We start from the raw sequence: 22361 nt of genomic DNA on the forward strand, positions 1-22361 counted from the left end.
TTGTTAGGCCTACTGTGTGGTAGACTTTGGTGTAGACCCTGGAGAGGCAGTGGTGGGTGTTATTTAGGAAATTATTGTAGTACCTCATATAGGTATGGAGAGAGTTCTTGAAAGCCAGCAGGAATGAATGTAAGAACAGAATTGTAAAATTGATGAAAATAGCCAAACAAGCGGTTACGAAAAATGAGAAATCAGGATATATTTGGGCAAGGTTTCTAATTTGGGAAAACCAATGGTTTGGAACCATGGCAAGGAAAACAAGTTCTCTGTGTGTGTGTTTCTGTTTTGCAGAAGTGGGTACGGTTGTGAAGAGAGTTCACTCTGAACATATTTTTGAAGGATGTTCAAGATACTGAAGTGAAGATTTCTGATAGGCAGAGAGAATAAAGGTCAGATTTCAGGAGAGGTAGATGGTAGAGTTGTTGTTGTTGTTTTTTAAGTTTATTTGTGCTATCTGTAGTCTGCGGAATGGGTACAGTTGCCCAGGGACAAGGACACTTGTGGATGACTTGGCAGAGGAGACTGAGCACTGGTTGTAGAGGAATGAAGATAACTGAAGAAATATCACTTTGGGAACCAAAGGATGAGAGGGTTTTAAAGAAGGTACCCTGTGCATCAAATGGATCAGATAAGGGAGGCCTTGAAAGAGGCTGTTGGATTTAGTAACTAAAAGTTCACAGTAACCTTACAGCAATTCCAGGAGGTATCGTAAGATGGAAAGATTCATCTGGAGAGGTGAGAGGAGTAATTAGGAAAGGTAGACAGTGATATAATCTGAAGCATGTGAGTGTAAATACTTTTGTGAGTGGTTTCTGAGTGTAAACTTTATTTCTCCAGAGGTCTATTGCCAATATGTGAACATTATATTTAAGTAAGCCTCTGAAAAACCAAAGTAGATTTCACAGATTCATTGTACTATAGCTTATGTACCTACTCTTTGCAGAATTTTTTTTTTTTTTTTAGGAGCATCTTGAGATACCTGTTTATTGGCATCCACATGACAATTCTAAAAGCTTATTTCTCTGGCTTTCCAAGCTGTAGCTAGTTAGAAATAACAAATTAGGGCGTGTGTGTTTGGGGTGTGAGTGGGATGCAGGGAGAGGCAAACATTTTGACACCTGCTAGAAGTAACAGCAAATGACCTTTCATTGAGGAAGAAGAAACCAAACACAGGCATAAGAAAAAAGGATTTACTTAACCTTGTAGTTGACATGCATTTATTGCTGAAGCTGAGTAATCCCAGGACTCCCATACCTCAGCAATCCCTGGCCACCTGGTGCCCTTCTCCCTTGCTGAGGTGGCTGTGGTGGTTTCCTATTACATTTAGGATTAAGGGCCTGCCTAGAGGTTCAGCCTCTTCTTACTCCCATTTTCATATCATACTCTGTACGTTAACACCTTTGCTTTGATTTCAGTTCCTTGAAAGAGCTAGGATCCTTCCAGAATCCAGATAGTATTATTTGCACCACTGAGATTTTTTTCCTTCCTTCCCTACTCCCTTTTTGCTATTTTAATTCCTGTTTTTCTTTTAGAAGTAAGCTTAATTGTCCTTTCCTTAGGAAACTGTCAGTGACTTAGGTCCCCTTGCTATTTGCTGCTTTAGAGATGTATTTGCTTTTTTTTTATTATGAATTTATCGATTTGAAAGGTAGCACTACAGAGAGAGACAAAAAGAGGGTTTCCATCCACTGGTAGGAGCCCAAGAACTTGGACCATCTTCTGCTGCTTTTCCTGGTATTTTTAGCAGGGAGCTGGATGGAAGTGGAACAGCTGGAACTCGAACTAGCATTCGTATGGGGTGGTGTCCCAGGTGATGACTAGACCTGCTGTGCCACATCACAGGCCTCTGTGTTTACTTTCTTTAAATGGTTTCCTCTCTTTGTAATCCCAAACTTATTTGCATGGTTGATATCTGTTTCTGCTTGCCTTCAGGATCTTTTGTTCACAATGCTGTACACACAACAGGGGTTCAAAATAGATGTGTGAATATATGATTGAGCCTCCTTTCAGTTGTCAACCTATGTCACCTCCTCCATCTACAAAGTTGTCAATGCTAAGGAGGACAACATTTCATATAAGCTATTCTGTATCTTGGTCACTATTATTAAAATATTTATTCTCAGACAATTTGACAATCAGGGTGTTAAACTAGGTGCTGATCAACAAAACAAAAGAACCAGTTAGGAGTTAATTCACCTGACCTTCTTCCTTCTCCTCCATTCCTCCCTCCATCATTAAACCTTATTTTAAAAACAAATTGTACATGTGATACAAAAGAGAATTAACCTCAAGGGAGAAGGGTAGTTCCATTCTCCCTCCTTATTGTATATTTATTTTTAGAAGAGGAGATCTGTATTTTATCAGATTCACAAAGAAATCTGTGACCCATCGGCATACTTTTAACCTGTCACTTTCTAGGTGGCAACATGAAGAATTTTAAAGGTTGATTTATGTTCGCAGAAGTAAATTTGTGGTAGATCCATCACTAGAGCCCAAGAGTCGCTTTGCCTTCTGTGGCAGGAGTATTTCTAGAATTATCTAAAGCTAGAAGAGAAGGTTTTGATTACCCAGTTTAATGATCTTCCTTTACATTGAAATTAATACTTGGAGAGGGGCCAGCGCTGTGGCGCAGTGGGTTAATGCCCTGGCCTGAAGCGCCAGCATCCCATATGGGTGCCAGTTCAAGACCCGGCTGCTCCTCTTCCGATCCAGCTCTCTGCTATGGCCTGGGAAAGCAGTGGAAGATGGCCCAAGTCCTTGGGCCCCTGCACCCACGTGGGAAACAGCCACTGCAGCCATTTGGGGAGTGAACCAGCGGATGGAAGACCTCTGTCTCTCTCTCTCTGCCTCTCCTCTCTCTCTGTGTAACTCTGACTTTCAAATAAATAAATAAATCTTTAAAAAAATACACTTAGAGAAATTTAGCAAGTAAACAACAGAATACAAATTAGAAGACAGGACTCTCTTGGACTTTTACTCATTGTAAACAGTGCATATGTGTATTCTCAGCTGGTCTTCAGAAAAAGATGTTCTGTATATTTTGCATGAAACAGGTATTTTTATTCATTTGTGTTTGTATTTTAACATGAACACTATTTTACCTAGAGTTTGATAAGGATAATTTCTGTGTTTAACTTTGGGATGCTGCTTTAGTCTGTGCTTTGCTTTCTTTTTAGGTGTTTTGATCTCAGGTAAACGAGGGAAGATTTTGATACTGGAGACAACGCAGCAGCAATGGGGCCGCGAAAGAAAAGTGTTAAAACTTGCCTCGTGAGTAATGAAATCCCAGAGGAGACTATATCAGATGAAACAAAAGACTACATGAATCAACTGTCACATGAAGTACTTTGCCATATTTTTAGGTAAAGTTTTGTTTGATTGACTTTTACCTACCTGGGATGTATGAGAGCAAACCGTAGAGCTGTGATGACTCAGTGGTAGCCCCTAAACATGTGTGGCATTTAAATTAAATTGAAAAACCCAGTTTTTCAGCTGTACTTACTCTATCTCAAATGCTTAGTAGCCACCTGTGGCTAGTGGCTAGCATATAGGACATAACAGAATAGTAATAGAAAATGCTGGCTGGCGCCGCGGCTCACTAGGCTAATCATCTGCCTGCGGCGCCGGCACACCGGGTTCTAGTCCCGGTCGGGGCACCGGATTCTGTCCCGGTTGCCCCTCTTCCAGGCCAGCTCTCTGCTGTGGCCAGGGAGTGCAGTGGAGGATGGCCCAAGTGCTTGGGCCCTGCACCCGCATGGGAGACCAGGAGAAGCACCTGGCTCCTGGCTTCGGATCAGCGCTATGCGGCGGCCATTGGAGGGTGAACCAATGGCAAAGGAAGACCTTTCTCTCTGTCTTTCTCTCTCACTGTCCACTCTGCCTGTCAAAAAAAAGAAAATGCTTCTTTTGTCACAGAAAGTTCTGTTGGACAACCCTTTCCTAGAGTATGTTTCTAGGCTGATTGGAATTTTTATTGACTTTTGTGATTATAACAGTGCCATGTGCACACAACATAAGGTGGTCTTTCTGACTTTTTTGGACCACAACTTCGGTGGAAAACACATTTTGCCCAGTATACACATATCAGCAACTGAAATGAAAGTTTTGTGAAATAATATCCATCACATAAAGTTGGTTTCTGATAATAAACACAACACACAAAAAAGCTTTTTCCCAAAAACAAACTTTAAAAAATTTTATGTACATATATATTTTTTTAAAGATTTATTAATTTTTTTGAAATACAGAGTTACAGAGGCAGAGAGAGAGGTCTTCCATCCACTGGTTCACTTCCCAAATGGCCACAAGAGCTGGAGCTGATCTGATCTGAAGCCAGGAGCCAGGAGCTTCTTCTGGGTCTCCTTCCTGGGTACAGGGGCCAAAGACTTGGACCTTCTTCTACTGCTTTCCCGGGCCATCAGCAGGGAGCTGGATCGGAAGCAGAGCAGATGGGACTTGAACCAGCACCTATATAGAAAGCCAGCACTGTAGGCAGCAGCTTTACCCACTATACCATAGCACCAACCCCCAAAAATTATATTTTTACCCAAATTACATTGCAGCAACAGTAAAAACAACCTGTCATATTTTCTACTGATCTCTTCTTTGACTCATTGTTTTTATTTGTACCATTGAAATAAAATCAAAGATGCTTTGGCTCTGTAGTTAGATCCTGGTTTGATTCCTAGGTCCATCATTACTAGCTGTGGACTAATAATAGATATAAAGGTGCTTTTATAAAAATTCAGTTATGCTTAGTAAGTTTTATGGTTATCATTATGTCTGACATTTCATATTGCTACAGTTGTCTTCATAGTGATTATTTTGGTCACTGCTGCCTATTCTACTGAATGTTTCTATGACATGAAATTTCTGTTTTCCTTGTCTAACATCTGGAGTTTTTTCTGGTTTTTCTCATTTCAGTTACATTTTAAATTAACTTTTCTAAGCATCTGGATTTTCAGTTATTTCTTATTATTTGCCTCGAAATATTCTATTTATGAGGTTCTTAGAAATTTGAATTATTACAAATTATTGAATATTGAATGTGAAGCCTTTTTTTTTTTTTTTTTTTGACATGCAGAGTTAGAGAGCGAGGCAGAGAAAAAGGTCTTCCTTTGCCGTTGGTTCACCCCCCAGATGGCCGCTATGGCCGGCGCACTGCGTTGATCCGAAGCCAGGAGCCAGGTGCTTCCTCCTCTTGTCTCCCATGAGGGTGCAGGACCCAAGGACTTGGGCCATCCTCCACTGCACTCCCGGACCACAGCAGAGAGCTGGACTGGAAGAGGAGCAACCGGGACAGAATCCGGTGCCCCAACCAGGACTAGAACCTGGGGTGCCAGCGCCGCAGGCGGAGGATTAGCCTAGTGATCCGTGGCACCAGCCGTGAAGCTTTTTAATAGAGATAAAGTTATTTTAGGGAACTATGGGCACTATATTTTTCTTTTCTAATAGAAATTTTTATTAATGTGTTTTGCAGTTTATTCTGTTGTGTTGTGTGATTTTAGTTTGGTTCTGTCTAGGAATAGAAGTTCCAATTAAAAACAGACTTTTTTTTAAATAATATAACAAACTGATACTGTTTGTTCATCTGGTAAGAAAAAAATCTGTCAGAATATTCACAATTTTTCATAAGATTGTGGCCCTGTCATATGTTCAAATACATTCTAAATCATAGTAGATAAGGGTTGATGTCAGAGTCGTACAAAACAAACATAGACTCAACATGTGGCTTTAAATATATGTGGAGATGCAATTTATGCTATAGTTGGTTATCATGTTAGTGAGGAAAAACTGGGTAGATTATTCAGTGATAATATCAAGACTTGTAAACCATTTGGAGAGAAAAACAAAAGTGCTTATTTTCTTACAACTGAATTCCAGATATGGTATGTAAAGTTGTTTCTAGGGATGGATGTTAGATGTTGATTCAGTAATGCTAGGATGTTTTATTAACAAATCGGACTGCTTTTTAAATTGAAAGTAAATCAGATAACATTTTGCAGTTCAGTTGTCAAATGGAAGGTGTATGTACAATCCAGTAGAAGGATCAACCCCTGGTTAGAATGAAGAAAATATGCAACAATTTGGCAGAATGTGTAAGAACCATGAGCTGAGCTGAGTTCTTGAGCCTGGTATGAGATGTTTATTCTAAAAGTAAATACTGAGTTTTTTATTTTTAGACTTCTAAAGTTTTTACCTAAGAACTCATGTTGTAGTGGTGTAGTAACTACCTGGTATCTTTTCATGAAATAGGAAAAACCTTGGCTGTCCTTAAAAGAAAGCTAATCTTAACTGTACCTCTTGTACTTTATCTTTTCTGTTTTGTTTTTTTTTTTTTTTTTTTTAATTTTTGACAGGCAGAGTGGACAGTGAGAGAGAGAGACAGAGAGAAAGGTCTTCCTTTTGCCGTTGGTTCACCCTCCAATGGCCGCCGCGGCCGGCGCGCTGCGGCCAGCGCACCGCGCTGATCCGATGGCAGGAGCCAGGAGCCAGGTGCTTTTCCTGGTCTCCCATGGGGTGCAGGGCCCAAGCACCTGGGCCATCCTCCACTGCACTCCCTGGCCACAGCAGAGGGCTGGCCTGGAAGAGGGGCAACCGGGACAGAATCCGGCGCCCCGACCGGGACTAGAACCCGGTGTGCCGGCGCCGCTAGGCGGAGGATTAGCCTATTGAGCCACGGCGCCGGCCTACTTTATCTTTTCTAAAAGGTAGTTATAGGACATGATGTGCTTTTGAATGACATCTCTGGCTAGTCGAGAATAGTTCCAAAAATCATGAAAACTGGAATTAAAATTATGTTCATTTTGTTGCAAAAACATTTTATCAATTCATGTGTTCATGAGAAGTCTTTAAAAAGCTCATGAAAAATACATATTATGAAAAAGCTTGGGGCCAGCGCTATGGCGCAGTGGGTTAAAGCCCAGGCCTGAAGCGCCGGCTCCCTAGTCCCAGCGCTGCTATTCTCGACTGCTCCTCTTCCGATCCAGCTCTCTGCTATGGCCTGGGAAAGTAGTAGAAGATGGTCCAAATCCTTGGGCCCCTGCATCCATGTGGGAGATCTGGAGGAAGCTCCTGATTCCTGGATCGAATCAGCGCAGCTCCTGCTGTTTGGATCATTTGAGGAGTGAACCAGCGGATGGAAGACCTCTCTCTGTCTCTACCTCTCTCTGTAACTCTTTCAAATAAATAAAATAAATCTTAAAAAAAAAAAAAAAAAGAAAAGAAAAAGCTGCATGGTTTCAAAACTTTTTTGCACCGAAGCAAACTTTACTTAATTTCATTTTCTACTAACTTTTTGAAGTATCCTCATATAACTATGAAGAAAAAATATATTTCTTATTCTTTGGGAAAATGCAATATATAATAATCTTCATTTTTTGATTGCTGATCTGTTCTTATTTAATGAGAATATGAAGTCTTCAAAAAGCTCATTGAAATGCCTATTATGAAAATCTGCATGGATTTCAAAAATATTTTGTACCAAAATAAACTTTTAATTCCTTTTTTCCAAGAACTTTTTGAATATTGTATAATATTAATTCAGGCAAATATTTCAAATAATAATTATGTAGGAAAAATGCCAAAACTTGATTAAGAAAACAAATTCAATATTTTTATTGTTTATAAAATGTGTAGTCATGTAGTTTCTGGAAATTATTCTGCTTATATCTAAATTACAGAGGCTGAAAGTGGTTAGAGGCAACAGTAGTGCTTTTTTGATGGATTTGATTGGATTCTCTTATTTAAGTAGTTTTAAAGGGAAAGCAAGAGGGCTGGAGGTAGAAATAGAGTGGAGAAATGTTCAGCACACAGAAGTGGACTTTTATTTTAGGATCAGCATAATTTCTAGGAATTTAAGTCAGAACAAACTGTTTACATCCCTGCCCTTTCTTCCACTTACCTGGCTGTGACTTTTGGCTGGTTTGACTTTTCTGAGTCCATTTCAACACTTGTAGTATCTATTATATCAATGACAATTTCAGCAGATAACAGAAATACACTCAACAGGAATTTCAGAAGGGAGTATTTACAGGGCTTGCAGAACCAATAAGGGATGTTGAATTCGTCTAAGGGACTAGCTACAGTGGAAGGGCAGCTTGCCCCCTGCAGCTCTCCAGCTGGTGCCTCCCTTTGGTCAAAGTCAGCTGTTAGCCAGAGGAAGGAACATAGCAGGGCAGAGATGGGGAAGAAAGGGGACTAGGAGAGGGCTGTGTGGCAAACAGCAACAAGCTACGTAACTTTGTAAGGTAATTGTGAAATAGAACAGCACAGTGTTTGTGACACCATACAAGCTTGGTAAAGGGTAGCTTTTAATTTAAAAAAAATATATAGGTGAGGGTGGTGAGAGAGAAAGATGAGATTTTCTGATCTTTCAAAATATGTATTGATATTATTGGAAATAGAACAAAAATAGAGGTTAATGAAAAATTTTAGGAAGCAAGAGATAATATGATCAGAGACAAAGAAGTTGTAATTCAGATGAAGTGTCACTGCTTAACCCTTATGCAATATATTTTATCTATATGTGACCTTCAAGGTAAAAGATGTAGGAAATAAAATTGATTGCTATAAAATTAGCATATTTGTTGACAGCAAAAATAGTAGTATCGGGGCCGGTGCTGTAGCATAGTGGATAAAGCTGCCTCTTGCAGTGCCGGCATCCCATATGAGTGCTGGTTCAAGTCCCGGCTGCTCCACTTCCAATGTAGCTATGGCCTGGGAAAGCAGTGGAAGATGGCCCAAGTACTTGGGTTCCTGCACCCACATGGGAAGACCTGGTGGAGGCTCCTGGCTTTGTATCGGCACAGCTCCGGCTGTTGCGGCCAATTGGGAGTCAACCAGTGGATGGATACCTCTCTCTCTCTGCCTCTGCTTCTCTCTCTGTATAACTCTGACTTTCAAATAAATAAATAAATCTTTAAAAAAAAATAGAGTGTCAAGGAGCAAGGGGATGATTGAAAGGAAGAAGAGAGTTTCTAAAGGAAATGGATTCTGTAAAAAAAGAAAAAAGAAATAGTGTTAGTTCAGATTGGCCAGTTCTGCTCACTCTTTCTCATGTGCCCCTTAGAGCCAAAAATGCACTGAAATTTTTTCTTCCTTCCTTTCCTTATTTTTGTATTACTTGGTTATTTTTAAAACTAATTTTCTGTGAACACTTAAAAAGAAAGCAGATTTTAATCAAACGACCTTTGGAGAGAGCTCAATACTTTATTTGGATTCTTGAATATTAGCTCACTTTTTTGTTTTTAGTGAAAAAGCTTAATGACCTTTTACCTGTAAAATACTGGGAATGTTCCTAAGATCTTTTTTCATTTGAGTTGTAGGGCAATGGAGGAAGGGAAAATATTACTTATTACTAAAACAAAGTACTTACCCATTTGATAAATATGAGTTTCTTTCTTGTCACAAAGGTACCTCCCTCTGCAGGATATCATGTGTATGGAATGTCTCTCACGGAAGCTAAAGGAAGCAGTGACGCTGTATCTGAGAGTTGTAAGGGTTGTGGATCTCTGTGCAGGGCGGTGGTGGGAATACATGCCAAGTGGTAAGTGACTTTAGCTTGTAAGGTGCAGTAGAGCACTACTGGAAAATAGTATTATTGATCCTGTAATATTTTACTTGTCCTGAGAAAGGCATTCTAAGTTACTTTGTCTGTAGAAAAGCAAGATTGTGTAGTTTTAGCTTTGTAAAGTGCATTTTTGCCTGAAGCTATATTGCTTTAGTCATCTGCAGTTTTAATTTTCTGCTTGAAGAACTACTTTAGCCTGTTGCATAAATGTGTGACTGAAGAACACTTACTGAGTCCTTGATTGACTAACTATATGTGTGTTTTTTATTCTGTAAGGAAGGGTTTTTATTCTGTAAGGAAGGTAGTAACATTGTTCATCATAGTTTTCCTTTACACTTTAACTACACTCCCTTACTTAAACAAATATTTACCTATTTTTGGAAAACTGTTATAATAGGCCCCAGTAGTTGCACTTCTAGAATTTTCATTTCTTTAGCACTTTTTAAAAGCCTATACTAGGCCTTAGAGGTTCTTAAATAAGGCGCTGACTTTGCAGGTGAAAAACTGAGTCACTTTACCATAATGACCTCAGATGAAGAAACCAGTGGAAGAGAAAGCTGATGACTTTAGCTAATAAGCAAAGTGTACCTGAAAGGAAAAATAAAAATGAAAGGCCAATCAAGACTTTTTTTCCTTAAACATTAATCTATTAATGAAAGTAGTCACTGTTCAAGAGTTTTGAATCTGTCTTTTTTAATCATCCTTTTTCTACAGTGTCTGGAGATAATGAGACAGGACTGAGGGGGACAAGAAAGAAATCCCTAACAAAAGTGAAGGGCTGAGGAAATAAATTGTTTTGTTCTGTGGAATAAACAAACCCTGGAATATTGTGCACTTGGAAGTATTTTAGCCTTTCAAGAGAAGAATCAGTCAAATGATAACTTTTGACCAGAATAGGTGCCAGTATATAACTTGTAAAAAACATTGAAAAGACCTAAGGCTAGAATTTAGTTTGGAACGAAGCAAACCAGGGATGTCTTCAAAAACTTTGAAAAGCCATCCTAAGGGAAAAGGATTCATCTTATTTAAGAGGATGATCATTTATAGCAAGAAAGAAAAAATTTAGGGAATTGTGAAAATGGTTCTTACTCCATACAATAGTTTCTTTAGCAGAGGTAAGGCCAGCAGACATTCTGGAGACGGAATTAATGCACCCTAGAAACAAACAGGATCACACTTGCTGTGATCTTAGCAGTGACATCTCTGGCCCTTCTCAGAGAGTTTGCCCATGGCTAACTTTTAGGCTGGGGTAAATACCTTGAGCCCAAGGCTTACTGTCTCTGTCGTGAATATGAAAGAATCAAAGCAGACAATCTCTAGCCTAGAAGAAGATCATACTAACTGCTCACTAATACTACCCTTGCCTGTTCCCTGGAGTTCCAATACTGATCCTTTCCATAATACTACTTCATGATTTGGATTCTCACATCATCTCTGTAGAGAAGGTGGAACTTTCCCCATTTAAGATGACATTGTGTTCAGTCTAAGTTTCAGATTCCAGTACTGTCACTTACATGCTGGCTCTTAAACTCTTTCTACTTCATTCTTTACATTTGTAAATGGAGTGATAGTCTTATTCATTGCATTGTGAGAATAAATGAGAAAAATGTAGAATGGTTAACATAGTGCATGGCTCAGTAAGTAAAGGTATGTATATGAGAGTAAGAAGAATGGCTATAATTATGGAAACTTGGTAATCCTCAAGGTCTTATCTTATGCTTCACCGTGTGATTCTAAAGTTAACATATGTATATTAGACCTGAACAAATAGCACAACCTTGACAAATTTGGTACATAAGACCTAGTCATTTGGGGCTTAATTTTATTCTTGAGACTTAAATTTTTTTTGTCAGTGGATCTTGCACCATGAAAAAAGCCCCACTAATAGGCAAAACACCATATGCTATGGCAATAACCTGCCTCTCTCTGTTCACATCTTGTTGATTCCTACCATGGAGCACAACTGGCCTCACAGGTAGATAGTTTTCCAGTCGACTCAGCATCCTCTCAGTTTAGATGATTCCTACTCTCTTAACCACCTTGCATCTGTCTTTTTCGTTTTCTTTTCTTTCTTTTTTTTTTTTTTTTATTATTTCTTATTTTTTGACAGGCAGAGTGGACAGTGAGAGAGAGAGACAGAGAGAAAGGTCTTCCTTTTGCCGTTGGTTCACCCTCCAATGGCCGGCGCACCGCGCTGATCTGATGGCAGGAGCCAGGTGCTTCTCCTGGTCTCCCATGGGGTGCAGGGCCCAAGGACTTGGGCCATCCTCCACTGCACTCCCTGGGCACAGCAGAGAGCTGGCCTGGAAGAGGGGCAACCGGGACAGAATCCAGCGCTCCGACCGGGACTAGAACCTGGTGTGCCGGCGCCGCAAGGCGGAGGATTAGCCTAGTGAGCCACGGCGCCGGCGCATCTGTCTTTTTCAAAAGAATGAATTATCTAAAATGGCCTGAAAGTGATAGTTAAAACACAGGACATAGCAGTTATTAGGAAATGGATAAAATAATCTAGCATGAAGTGGGAATTCATTTGGAATCATATCTTAAAATTTGTATTTTTATTTGTGAGTTCCACAACAATAACAAGATTTTATAGATCAGAGAACACCTTTGTGGGGAGGGCAAGAGGGAGGGTGGTCCTTATGTATCTACCAGCCAAATAGGTCCAAGTCATTTGGGTTAAGAATTTGTTCCTATTTGAAGATTTCTGTGCCTTAAAAGCAACAACAATAAAAAGACAGTAATAAATTAAAAGTCTCAGTTGTAAAGTATTAACTAAGAGTATGTGATGTTTCAGACACATATCCTCTGTTACTAAAGGAATATGAATACATTTTCTGTTGTAACCATTTGTTCGGTTTTAAACTTTCGATAAAAATTATAAATACCTAGTAAATGAATAGAAAGATGAACTGAACCTGGCTTTAAAACACTTTGAACTCCTCAGGTTTCACAGATTCCAGTTTTCTCACGCTTTTAAAGAAGATGCCAGATGTTGAGCAGCTGTATGGTCTTCACCCTCGGTATCTTGAGAGGCGAAGAGTAAGGGGCCATGAGGCTTTTAGCATTCCAGGAGTCCTAGAAGCTTTGCAGGCGTGCCCAAACTTGGTGGTGAGTGCACATGGTTGAACATTTTGACATCAACTGATGGATGAAGTAATGGACTTCATTAGTGGTAGAACTGATGTTTGCCCACATGCAAACTTCATCCATAGCAAACTTTGGTTTGGAATTCCATTGTGTACTTAATATCTTAGGACACAGAAAGAGGCGCTTTGAGTGCTAAATAAAAAGTTGTCTCATGCCTGCTTCGGTGTTATTTTCTAGGGTGTGGAAACTTCTCATTTGGAGTTGGTAGAATCCATTTGGACATATATGCCTCATGTCCATATTTTGGGAAAATTTCGTAATCGTAATGGAGCATTTCCAATTCCTCCTGAAAATAAGCTGAAAATTCCTATAGGAGCCAAAATTCAAACTTTACATTTAGTTGGTGAGTACTTGTTTCTTACATCACATGTAATTCCTTGAAATGCCATCTTACTGACTATTCATTGAAAGAAAATGATGAAAATTTTAGGAGTGGCTTTTTTGATTAATGTTGGCAAAGAAAATGCTTAGACAACTTGGATAAAAATTCAAATTTTTCATTAAAGAACTCTTCCAAGAGGAAATACTACTTCTTAAATAGTAGTATTGTATATAATCTACTATATATAATATATCTATTATCATATAATCTATTCCCTTTTTGAAGAAAATTTAAATAATTTTGAAAGTTTCTTTCCCCTCCATTGAGCCAGAAGCCTTCCCTCCTCTAATGTTTACCTTTTGGTCCAAGTTCTACCCTCTAGAGGAGAACTTTCGATGAAACTTTTTGAAATGATGCAGATATCCTATATATACAGTCCCATTTGATATATATTTACTGAGGCTGCTATTAACTGAAGAACTGAATAGTTTATTTATTTACTGAAATAGTCATGTGTAGCTTGTTGTGTCTTTATTATAACTTAGTTGTAGAAAATTACAAACAAAGCAATTCCAGATGATTTTGACCTTACCAGCATGTTCTCCAAGCAAAGTAAACCTTGTATGTCCTTCAACCCAGATCCAAGGTGAAGCTCTGCCACTTAACCTTTTCCCTGACAAATGGAGATATGGTGTTCTTTTTCCAAACACCTTATTTGCACTGGTCACATTGTGTTTTATATGTATAAATATCCTTTTGACTTTATATCCCAGTACTTTCAAGCTAAGGGATGATGGAGGCAGATATTTTCTGAAGTTTAATTTGTTATCTTTGGCCTAGACTTAAAGGGATTTTGAGGGGCCTCTGTTTAATATAGTTTGACCTTTGATATTTTTATTTAATATTTTATTCAACACGTAGATATTGTGTATATGTTGTATTGCAAACATTATTCCAGGTATTAGAGATGGTTTGATGGACTGGAAACTAATGAATTTCTGGAAGAGGGAAGGCAGCAGGGATAAGGAGTAGGTCTTGAATAACATTTAGGTACGCATTTCCCAAAGAAAAGATTTCTAACAGTCCTTTGTTTATAGGATCAGAGAGTGATCCTTACTGGGAATTTAGATACCTGCTTTGAAACTGAATTTTCAGATAATAAAGGAATTTTGTAACATCTGAAGTTTCCAATATAGCTCCTTAAGGTCAAAGACTGTTTTTATATCTTTATATTTTACTCAGTGTCTATCATGTTTATTGCAAATAGAACTTTTATTGAACTGCATTGATTTATATAATCTCTCCAACAGTTTAGCACTTAGTATATGTGATGGAGATAGAAAGGTATATAGTAAATTAAGGAATATGAATACTAGTAGGGTATGGGCAGTTATGTCCCTAGTTTATAGATTTGTGGCAAACTGTGATTGAACATAAGGTATAACTCCTGAATCTGTCTCATTAGTATTACAACTTCATGGTGGATGCTTAACTTGTGTTTGTGAATTCTGCATCTTATATCTGAATCTGTACCTCATTCCTCTGCCTTTCTCTCTTTAGTCTCATCCCCGTGTGCATGGGCGTAGTTCAAGCTAAAGTTAACTATGATGCTTTTTTTAGAGCTCAGTTAAGGAGTAATCCTTGCAGTTACTGTAGGAACATCCTGAAGAGTTTAGCTTTTCAAGATTCAGCCACTTAAGTACCCTAATTTTGCTTTTCTAGTTATTCTTGCTAGAAGTGCTTTTACTATCTCAAGTTTAATTAAAAGTTGCATTAAAATGGTTTTGCTAGCTACTGCTAGTCACATACCATTACCCTAGATTTTGGATTTCTTTCATAAATTTACATCTCTTCCATGGCTGTTCTCTAGCCTACACTATTTAGACTTTAAGCAAGTTTCTCATACTGCTTATTTCCATAGAATTTATGTCTTCTTTCTTCCTCATCTTCTGAATTTTCTGTTAGTTTGTACCCCTCACTCTTCCAGATGTATTTCTTTGAGGAAATGATCCCCAATATTAAGCCACTCATGGATCAGAGGCATTAAATACCTTTATTCATTTGAAATTCAAAAATAAGTGTCAGCCTTTTTCAGTCTCTCAGCACCATGTTGACTGGATTCTACCAGATATTTATTTGCAGATCTTTTAAGATTGATACAGTCGTAGAAACAACTTTTCAAGTTCTACCTCTGGATATCTCCTAGAAACCACACTATTTAAACTCAGCTAGCCTGATTTTGGTCCAGGAAATTTAGTTTTCCCACTGGTGGGACAGTGGGCATTGGTAGTCAAATAATAAATTTGTGTATTCCCTCTACATCTTCACAGTTGTGCTTCCAGTAACCTCTTTTCATTTTACGTTTTCTGGGCAAAGGTATCCTGGAAGAGTTGTGGAGTTACGAGGAAGATGTGTGTAAAGGGTAGAAATGCTTTTTAAATCCTTTCTTTTTGTATGTCTTTTTAAAAATATTAACCAAAGTAGGCTATTTATGATTTGCCCAAATTGGTTTTTACAAGGTTGTTTTAAATAAGCTTAACTTGAAAGGCTTTAATTATGTAATTGATTTTGATAAAAATATTCTTGAATAAAATGTTAATTTAGACAATATACACTTATTTTATACAGAAACAGTTTTCTTCTTTCTTGATATCTTGTTTTAGGAGTGAATGTTCCTGAAATTCCTTGTATCCCAATGCTAAGGCACCTTTATATGAAGTGGGTAAGGCTTACCAAACCACAGCCATTTAAAGACTTTCTTTGCATCAGCTTAAGAACTTTCGTCATGAGGAATTGTGCAGGTAATGGTACACAATTACAGTGGAATTAAACGTGTTCTTTTCTAAAATATCCTAAGGCAAAGTCCATAGCTACATTTGTAAATCTGTAAATAAAATGACATTATGCTGTTACTGCTGTTCCTATTATCTTTTGAAGGTAAATACACTTTTTGTTTTAATAACATTAGAAACATGATTTGGTTTGACCTTTGCATAACAAAGCAAGAAAGAATATCTACATATTTCTTATAACCACTTAGACTTTTCGTAGAATTGTTTTAATAAATGTTAATCTACTTTCTTTTTCTCTGATTTCTAATCATCTACATGTCAAAGTTACCTGACTCAATCTACTTTAAGTGTTTGTTTTGGTATTACTCTTAGGAACAACAGTCTTCAGTGTCCACTATGCCCTAGGGCATCACTGAGAACTCAGCTTCACAGTTCCTAACAGACAAGTCCCCTCTGGATGTCCTGATTTCTCTCTCTTTTCCTGGTGGGCCTTCTTTCCAGTCACAGCTGTTCACTCAGTGTCCCCTACACAAGCGCACAACTTTGTCCTGTGTCTCCTTACTCTCTGCTGCTGTTTCCTTCTCTTGAGATGTACACTCCCTTCCTCTTTACACATACATCCTTCAGATTCTGCCTTTTCCAACTTTCTTTCTTCTCTTTATTTCTTCTTTTTTATGAAATACAGCAGATCTATGCATATATTCTGCCTTTTTATCCTTTTATAATTCATGTTAGTGCTGTCCATATGTCAACTGCAGGTACTGTGATGGACAGACCATATCTTTTGTGATCTTCCGTTGTATCTAATATGAAACTGGCCACATAGAGAGCTACTTAAATAATTGAACTGCTCATTTGACTCAAGGATCAAATTTTCATCTTGATTTCTTTCTCTGAGTTTTCTTTAATTCACAACTGTAGAGATTTCAGGAAATTTATAAAAAATGCTACATTATCTCTCCATTGTTATTGAAAAAACCCTTTTGCCGAATAAGTGAATGATTAATAAGCTAACACCTTCATTCATAATAAGAATTATAGGAGGTGAGTGTTTGATACAGCAGTTAAACTGCTGGTTGGGACACCTGCATCCCATTTCGGAGTTCCTGGGTTTGACTTTGAGCCCCACACATTATTCTAGCTTCCTGCTATTGTGCACCCTGGGTAGCAGCAATTAATGGCTCCAGTTAGCTAGATCCTTGCTACCCATGTGGGAGATCCAGATTGAGTTCTCAGCTCCTGGCTTCAGACTGGTCTATCACCTGTTATTAGCATTTGGAGAGTGAACAAGTAGATGACATTTTGCTGTGTCTCTCTTTCTACCTTTCAAATAAGTAAAATAAATTAAAAAAAAAAAGAATTGTAGATTATAGAGAATCATAAATTGTGAGTTACTCATTTCAGTTATTGTTTTGATCTTTAAGACAGTTAACATTGTTCCACTGAAGGTTTTTTGTTCTCCCCTCTAGGACCCACAAATTCCTTAAAATATGTCCCTTTAGTAACAGGCTTAGCCTCTGCCCGAAATTTGGAACACTTAGAAATGGTCCGAGTTCCTTTCCTTGGAGGTCTTATTCAACATGTAGTTGAAGACAGTTGGAGATCAGGTATTCATTTTCTTTAGTTACTAAATATTTTAAAAGTCAATATAAAAATTTTGTTGAGTTTTTATTTAGTATCATGAATATTTTGAAAAGTAAATGCTTGCTAGTAATTGTACTTTTTTTTTTTAAAGTAACCATGGACTAGTGTTAATTTCCTTCTTATGTATGTCTTAACCTCAAATGGTACAGTGATAGGGCATGTTCTCTCATTTTGTATTACTTACTATATAATTAATATGAGCAGTTCCAACTGTTACATTTAGACTCTTTCTTAGTAATGTTAACAGGGATTTCTGATGCCCTTTGGTGCTAAGAGAGGTCTTGTGATGTGGACACCCTGGGCCTCCAAATGATTTCAGGCATTAGCGATGTTAATAGGTAGCATTTGTTTAATGCTTTATAGTATATAGAATGCTTTCATGTTTATCACTTGGATATTAAATCCATCTATCAGATCATGGCTTTTGAAGGAGAAAAATATTTTATTTTTAGATCCCTTAACTATAACTAAATAATAGTAAGATACAGAATGTATCCTATATTAATCATATCCTGGTAGCAAAAAAAGAAAAAAAAGTTTTCACTAGACAATTACTAGTTGAAAACTTAAAAAAAATCTAACATTGAATATCTAAAATGAAATGAGAAATCATCAAATACCAATGGTAACAAGTAGACGTAGTTAATACTGTTAAGATACAATAAAGAGGGCCAGTGCTGTGGCATAGTAGGTTAAGTTTCCACCTGTGGTGCCGGCATCTCATATGGACACCTGTTCAAGTCCCAGCTGCTTCCACTTCCTTTTTTTTTTTTTTTCTAAAGATTTTATTTATTTGAGAGGTAGAGTTAGAGACAGTGAGAGGGAGAGCCAGAGAGAAAGGTTTTCCTTCCGTTGGTTTACTCCCCAAATGGCTGCAACAGCCGGAGCCGCACCGATCCAAATCCAGGAGCCAGGAGCTTCTTCCAGGTCTCCCATGCAGATGTAGGGGCCCAAGCACTTGGGCCATCTTCTACTGCTTTCCAAGGCCACAGCAGAGAGTTGGATTGGAAGAGGAGCAGCCGGGACTAGAACCGGTGTCCATATGGGATGCTGGCACCACAGGCGAGGATTAACCTACTGCGCCATGACGCCAGCCCCCATGCTCCACTTCCAATCCAACTCCCTACTGATGGCTTGGGAAAGCTGAGGAAGATGGCCCAAGTGCTTGGGCCCCTACATCTGCATGGGAGACCTGGAAGAAACTCCTGGCACCTGGCTTTAGGCTTCAGATTAGCCCAGCTCTGGCTGTTGTGGCCATTTGGGGAGTGAACCAGTGGCTGGAAGACCTCTGTCTCTGTCTTTCCCTCTCTGTCTATAACTCTGCCTCTCACATAAATTCTTTAAAAAATAAAAAAAAAAAAGAAAGAAAAAAAGAAACAATGAACAGTAAGCACTGCCTTCTTAGATATTTTGCCAGTTAACCAAGTCTAATTAATGTGCTATTCATTACACTCAGTCAAGGATGGAATAGGCTCCCTCAGGACCAACAGCATCATTTTTATTATGGCTTGCAGAATAAAAGGCAGAAGGTAAAAGAAGGCCATAGGGAGTCCATTTACTAGAGAGAAAACCTGCAGAGAGATGTCAAAAGCTTGTTTGTATAAAGGGCCTAAGAGAAATAGAAACTTTTCTTCTCTAGTCAGTATTTAAGAATGCCCTTGCCTTTATAATTTATTCTAGGAGTCAGCATACTTCATGCAAAAATTAAATCCAGATGGATCAGAGGTCCAAATGTGAAAAAGAAAATATTAAAGATTTTAAAATAAGGTTGGTGTATTTGGCACAGTGGTTAATGCACCACTTAGGACTACTAATGGTTCCAGCTTCCTGCTAATGTATACTTTGTGAGGTAGCAGATGGTGATTGAAGTAGTGGAGTACCTTCTACCCATGTGGGAAATCCAGATTGAGTTCACGGCTCTAGCCTGTCCAACTTTTGTAGACATTTGAAGAATGAGCCAACAAGTAGAAGATCCCTGTTTGTCTGTATCTCTCTCTCTGCATTTCAAATAAAAATACTTTTTAGAAATATTTTGAAAGAAAACTTAGAATATATTATTGTTATTGAGTACACAAACATTTCTTAAACAGGACACCAAAAAGTACTTACTATAGGGCAGGCATTGTGGTATAGCCAGCTAGGGCACTGCTTGGGATACCCATGTCCTGTATGGGAGTGTCTAGGTTGAATTCTGACTGTTCCACTTGAAATCCAGTTCCCTGCTGATGAGCACCCTAGGAGGCAGCATGTGATGGCTCAAGTACTTGGATCCCTCACACCCACATGGGAGACCCTGATGAAGTTCTTGGCTCTAGCCTTAGCCTGGCCCATACCAAGATGTTGCAGGTATTTAGACCGTGAACCAATGGCTGGCAAATCTGTCTTGGTACCTCTCAAATAAATAGGAATAAGTAAATAAACATCTTTTTAAAACCTACTTGCCATAAAGAAAAAGTTGATAAACTGAATCAAATTAAAATTAAGATTTTTTTGGTTTATCGAAAGGTATCATTAAGAGTATAAAAAGCCAAGCTAAATAGTGGGAGAAAGTATTTTGTGATATGTATATCAAAGACTTCTGAGATTAGTAAGAAAAAGGCAAACACCACAGTAGGAAAAATGGAAAAAGATTAGGATAGAAAAACCTTTATGTAAGGGCTACCCATTTGGCCAGTAAGCATATTAAAAAAATGGATTTCACTAATCATCAGGGAAATACAATTTAAAACCATATGATGCATAAGCACAAACATGACTGTGCCTATACATGACAAATGTGAAAACAAATAATAATATTGGTTGGGTTGTGGAGCAGCAGGGCCTTTCTTTAACTGTTAGTGATATAAATTGATAAAACCACTTTGGTAGAATCATGTTGACCATAAACAACAACGATAGCATTTCTGGCTTTAAGCCCAAACAGAAATGTATGCCTCTGTTCACCAGAACACTGATTGAAGATTGTTCCTAGAAGCACAGTTTTTAGTAGACCCAAAGTGGCAACAACTCAAGTGCCTATCAGCCGTAAAATTGGTAATTAAAGTGTGGCATACTCATTAAATGGAATACTGTGCAGCAATACGGAATGAACAGATTACAGCTGCATACAGCAATGTGGATGGACAAATCTCGTGAATAAAATGTCTGGGAAAAGAAGCCAGACACAAAAGTGTGTATACTTTGTGATTTCATTCATGAAAGTTCAGAACAGATCAGTCCTTTGTGAAAATTCACCAAACTAAGGGGAACATAAATGATTGTGTCACTTTTCTTGTATGTACATAAAAATTTTCAAAGCATGAAATAAAGAATAAGTTGACATTAAAGTAGTGCTTGTCTTAGTCCACGTGATACATGAGAGGTTCAAAATTTGGCCAAAAACAACAAAGTTCCCTTTGTTAGCTCTGGCTTGCTGAAAATCCTCACTTAACTGTGTAAATCTTTTGGAGTCGTCCCTGGATGCATCAGAACGTTTTTTCAGAATCAGTATCTATCTGCTTTCATCTCTTTTTAGAAGATGATTAGTAGTTACTCATCTTGAGACATTAATAAATGCAGGAACAAAACTTAGATTTATTTTTAAATCAGTAATTATCATCTATGGCCACAGTAGGGAAAATTTGTCCTGTGGGCCTTATAAAGCCCACAAAATCGTTTGTTCTGGCCCTGCCAAGGCAACCACAGGTGGGACTCTACAAATTCAATAGCTCAATATCAGGCTGATATTTATGTTGATAATTTTATATGGCCTGCAAATGATATGATAAATATCCAGATAGCCCTTGGCAGAAAAAAGGTTTCCCACCCTACTCTAAGGTATGTATAAATACTTTTCTGGAAGTACTGTGGTCAAATCATTTAAATGCCTGTTGTTTTTGTTCGCTTTCTTCTTCAGGTGGTTTTAGAAATTTGCACACTATTGTTTTGGGAGCTTGTAAAAATGCTCTTGAAGTAGATCTTGGTTACCTCATCATCACTGCTGCCCGTAGGTATGTTTCCTTTTCATGTTATACCTTTTGTATTAGAATTAATGTTATTTTTCTGTTTTATAGAAACTTGAGAAAATGTATGTGTGTGTGTACGTGTGCATGAAGCTTGATCATGCTTTATTCAGATGAAATACAAAGGAGTTTTTTAAAATAGCCAATGATGTTACATAGTAGTAATCTTGAATTGTAACTGATAACCAGTTGAGCTCCACTACATTCCTACGAAGCTGTGGAAGGGCATAGTCTCATATCCGAGAAAAACAGTCAACTATCCAACAGAAGTTGCCTTTGAAACTCTGGTGTCAGCAGCCTTTTCAAGGAGCATTTTCTCAATCTGTTTGCTAATCTGAATTGTTTGTTAGTTGGTAGTAGTAGTTACTATTTAGACAACAGTGTTTTAAATTGGCTTTTCCAGGATCTGACCTTGTAACAACTTAATATTTTAGCCACATAATCATATTATGTTATGCCACATTTACTGTTTCCTATATATAGTAAAGATCTACTTCTTTTATTTTTTAATGTTTACTTTATACTGCATCAACCTTTTCTTCAGTTTATTCAAAATAAAACTCTTAATTTCCATTAATGGAATATTAAGGATATAAGTGAAGTAAAACGAAATGTTGCTTCTAATTTTAAGTAAGTTAACATCTAATGGGAGAATGATGTTAAAGAAAGGAAGGGCATTTGGCACAATGCTTAAGACATTGCTTGAGACACCCACATCTTATATCAGACTGCCTGGATTTGAGTCCCAGCTCTGCTTCTGATTCCAGCTCACTGCTAATGTGCAACCTGGGAGTCAGCAGATGACGGTCAGTGTAGTTGGTCCTTGTCATCTATGTGGAATACCTGGATTGAGTTACTAACTCTTTGCTTCAGCTTGGCCC

General features: G+C 38.1%; 1 protein-coding gene across 8 annotated transcripts in view; it reads left to right on the forward strand.

Moving 5' to 3' along the window:
• FBXO38 (F-box protein 38) overlaps nt 1–22361 on the forward strand; it is a 79441-nt gene that overhangs the window by 17999 nt on the left and 39081 nt on the right. For all 8 annotated transcript variants that reach the window (XR_011389800.1, XM_051844376.2, XM_008255213.4 and 5 more), the window contains 7 exons: nt 3177–3362; nt 9414–9547; nt 12519–12682; nt 12899–13064; nt 15707–15844; nt 17305–17442; nt 21375–21468. Coding sequence is in view for 7 of the 8 variants with exons in the window: in XM_051844376.2 (XP_051700336.1) it covers nt 3235–3362; nt 9414–9547; nt 12519–12682; nt 12899–13064; nt 15707–15844; nt 17305–17442; nt 21375–21468 (962 nt within the window). In the remaining variant the exon portion in view is untranslated. The remainder of the gene's footprint in view (nt 1–3176; nt 3363–9413; nt 9548–12518; nt 12683–12898; nt 13065–15706; nt 15845–17304; nt 17443–21374; nt 21469–22361) is intronic.

The sequence above is a fragment of the Oryctolagus cuniculus genome, chromosome 6, assembly GCF_964237555.1.
Source record: "Oryctolagus cuniculus chromosome 6, mOryCun1.1, whole genome shotgun sequence".
Lineage (NCBI taxonomy): Eukaryota > Metazoa > Chordata > Mammalia > Lagomorpha > Leporidae > Oryctolagus > Oryctolagus cuniculus.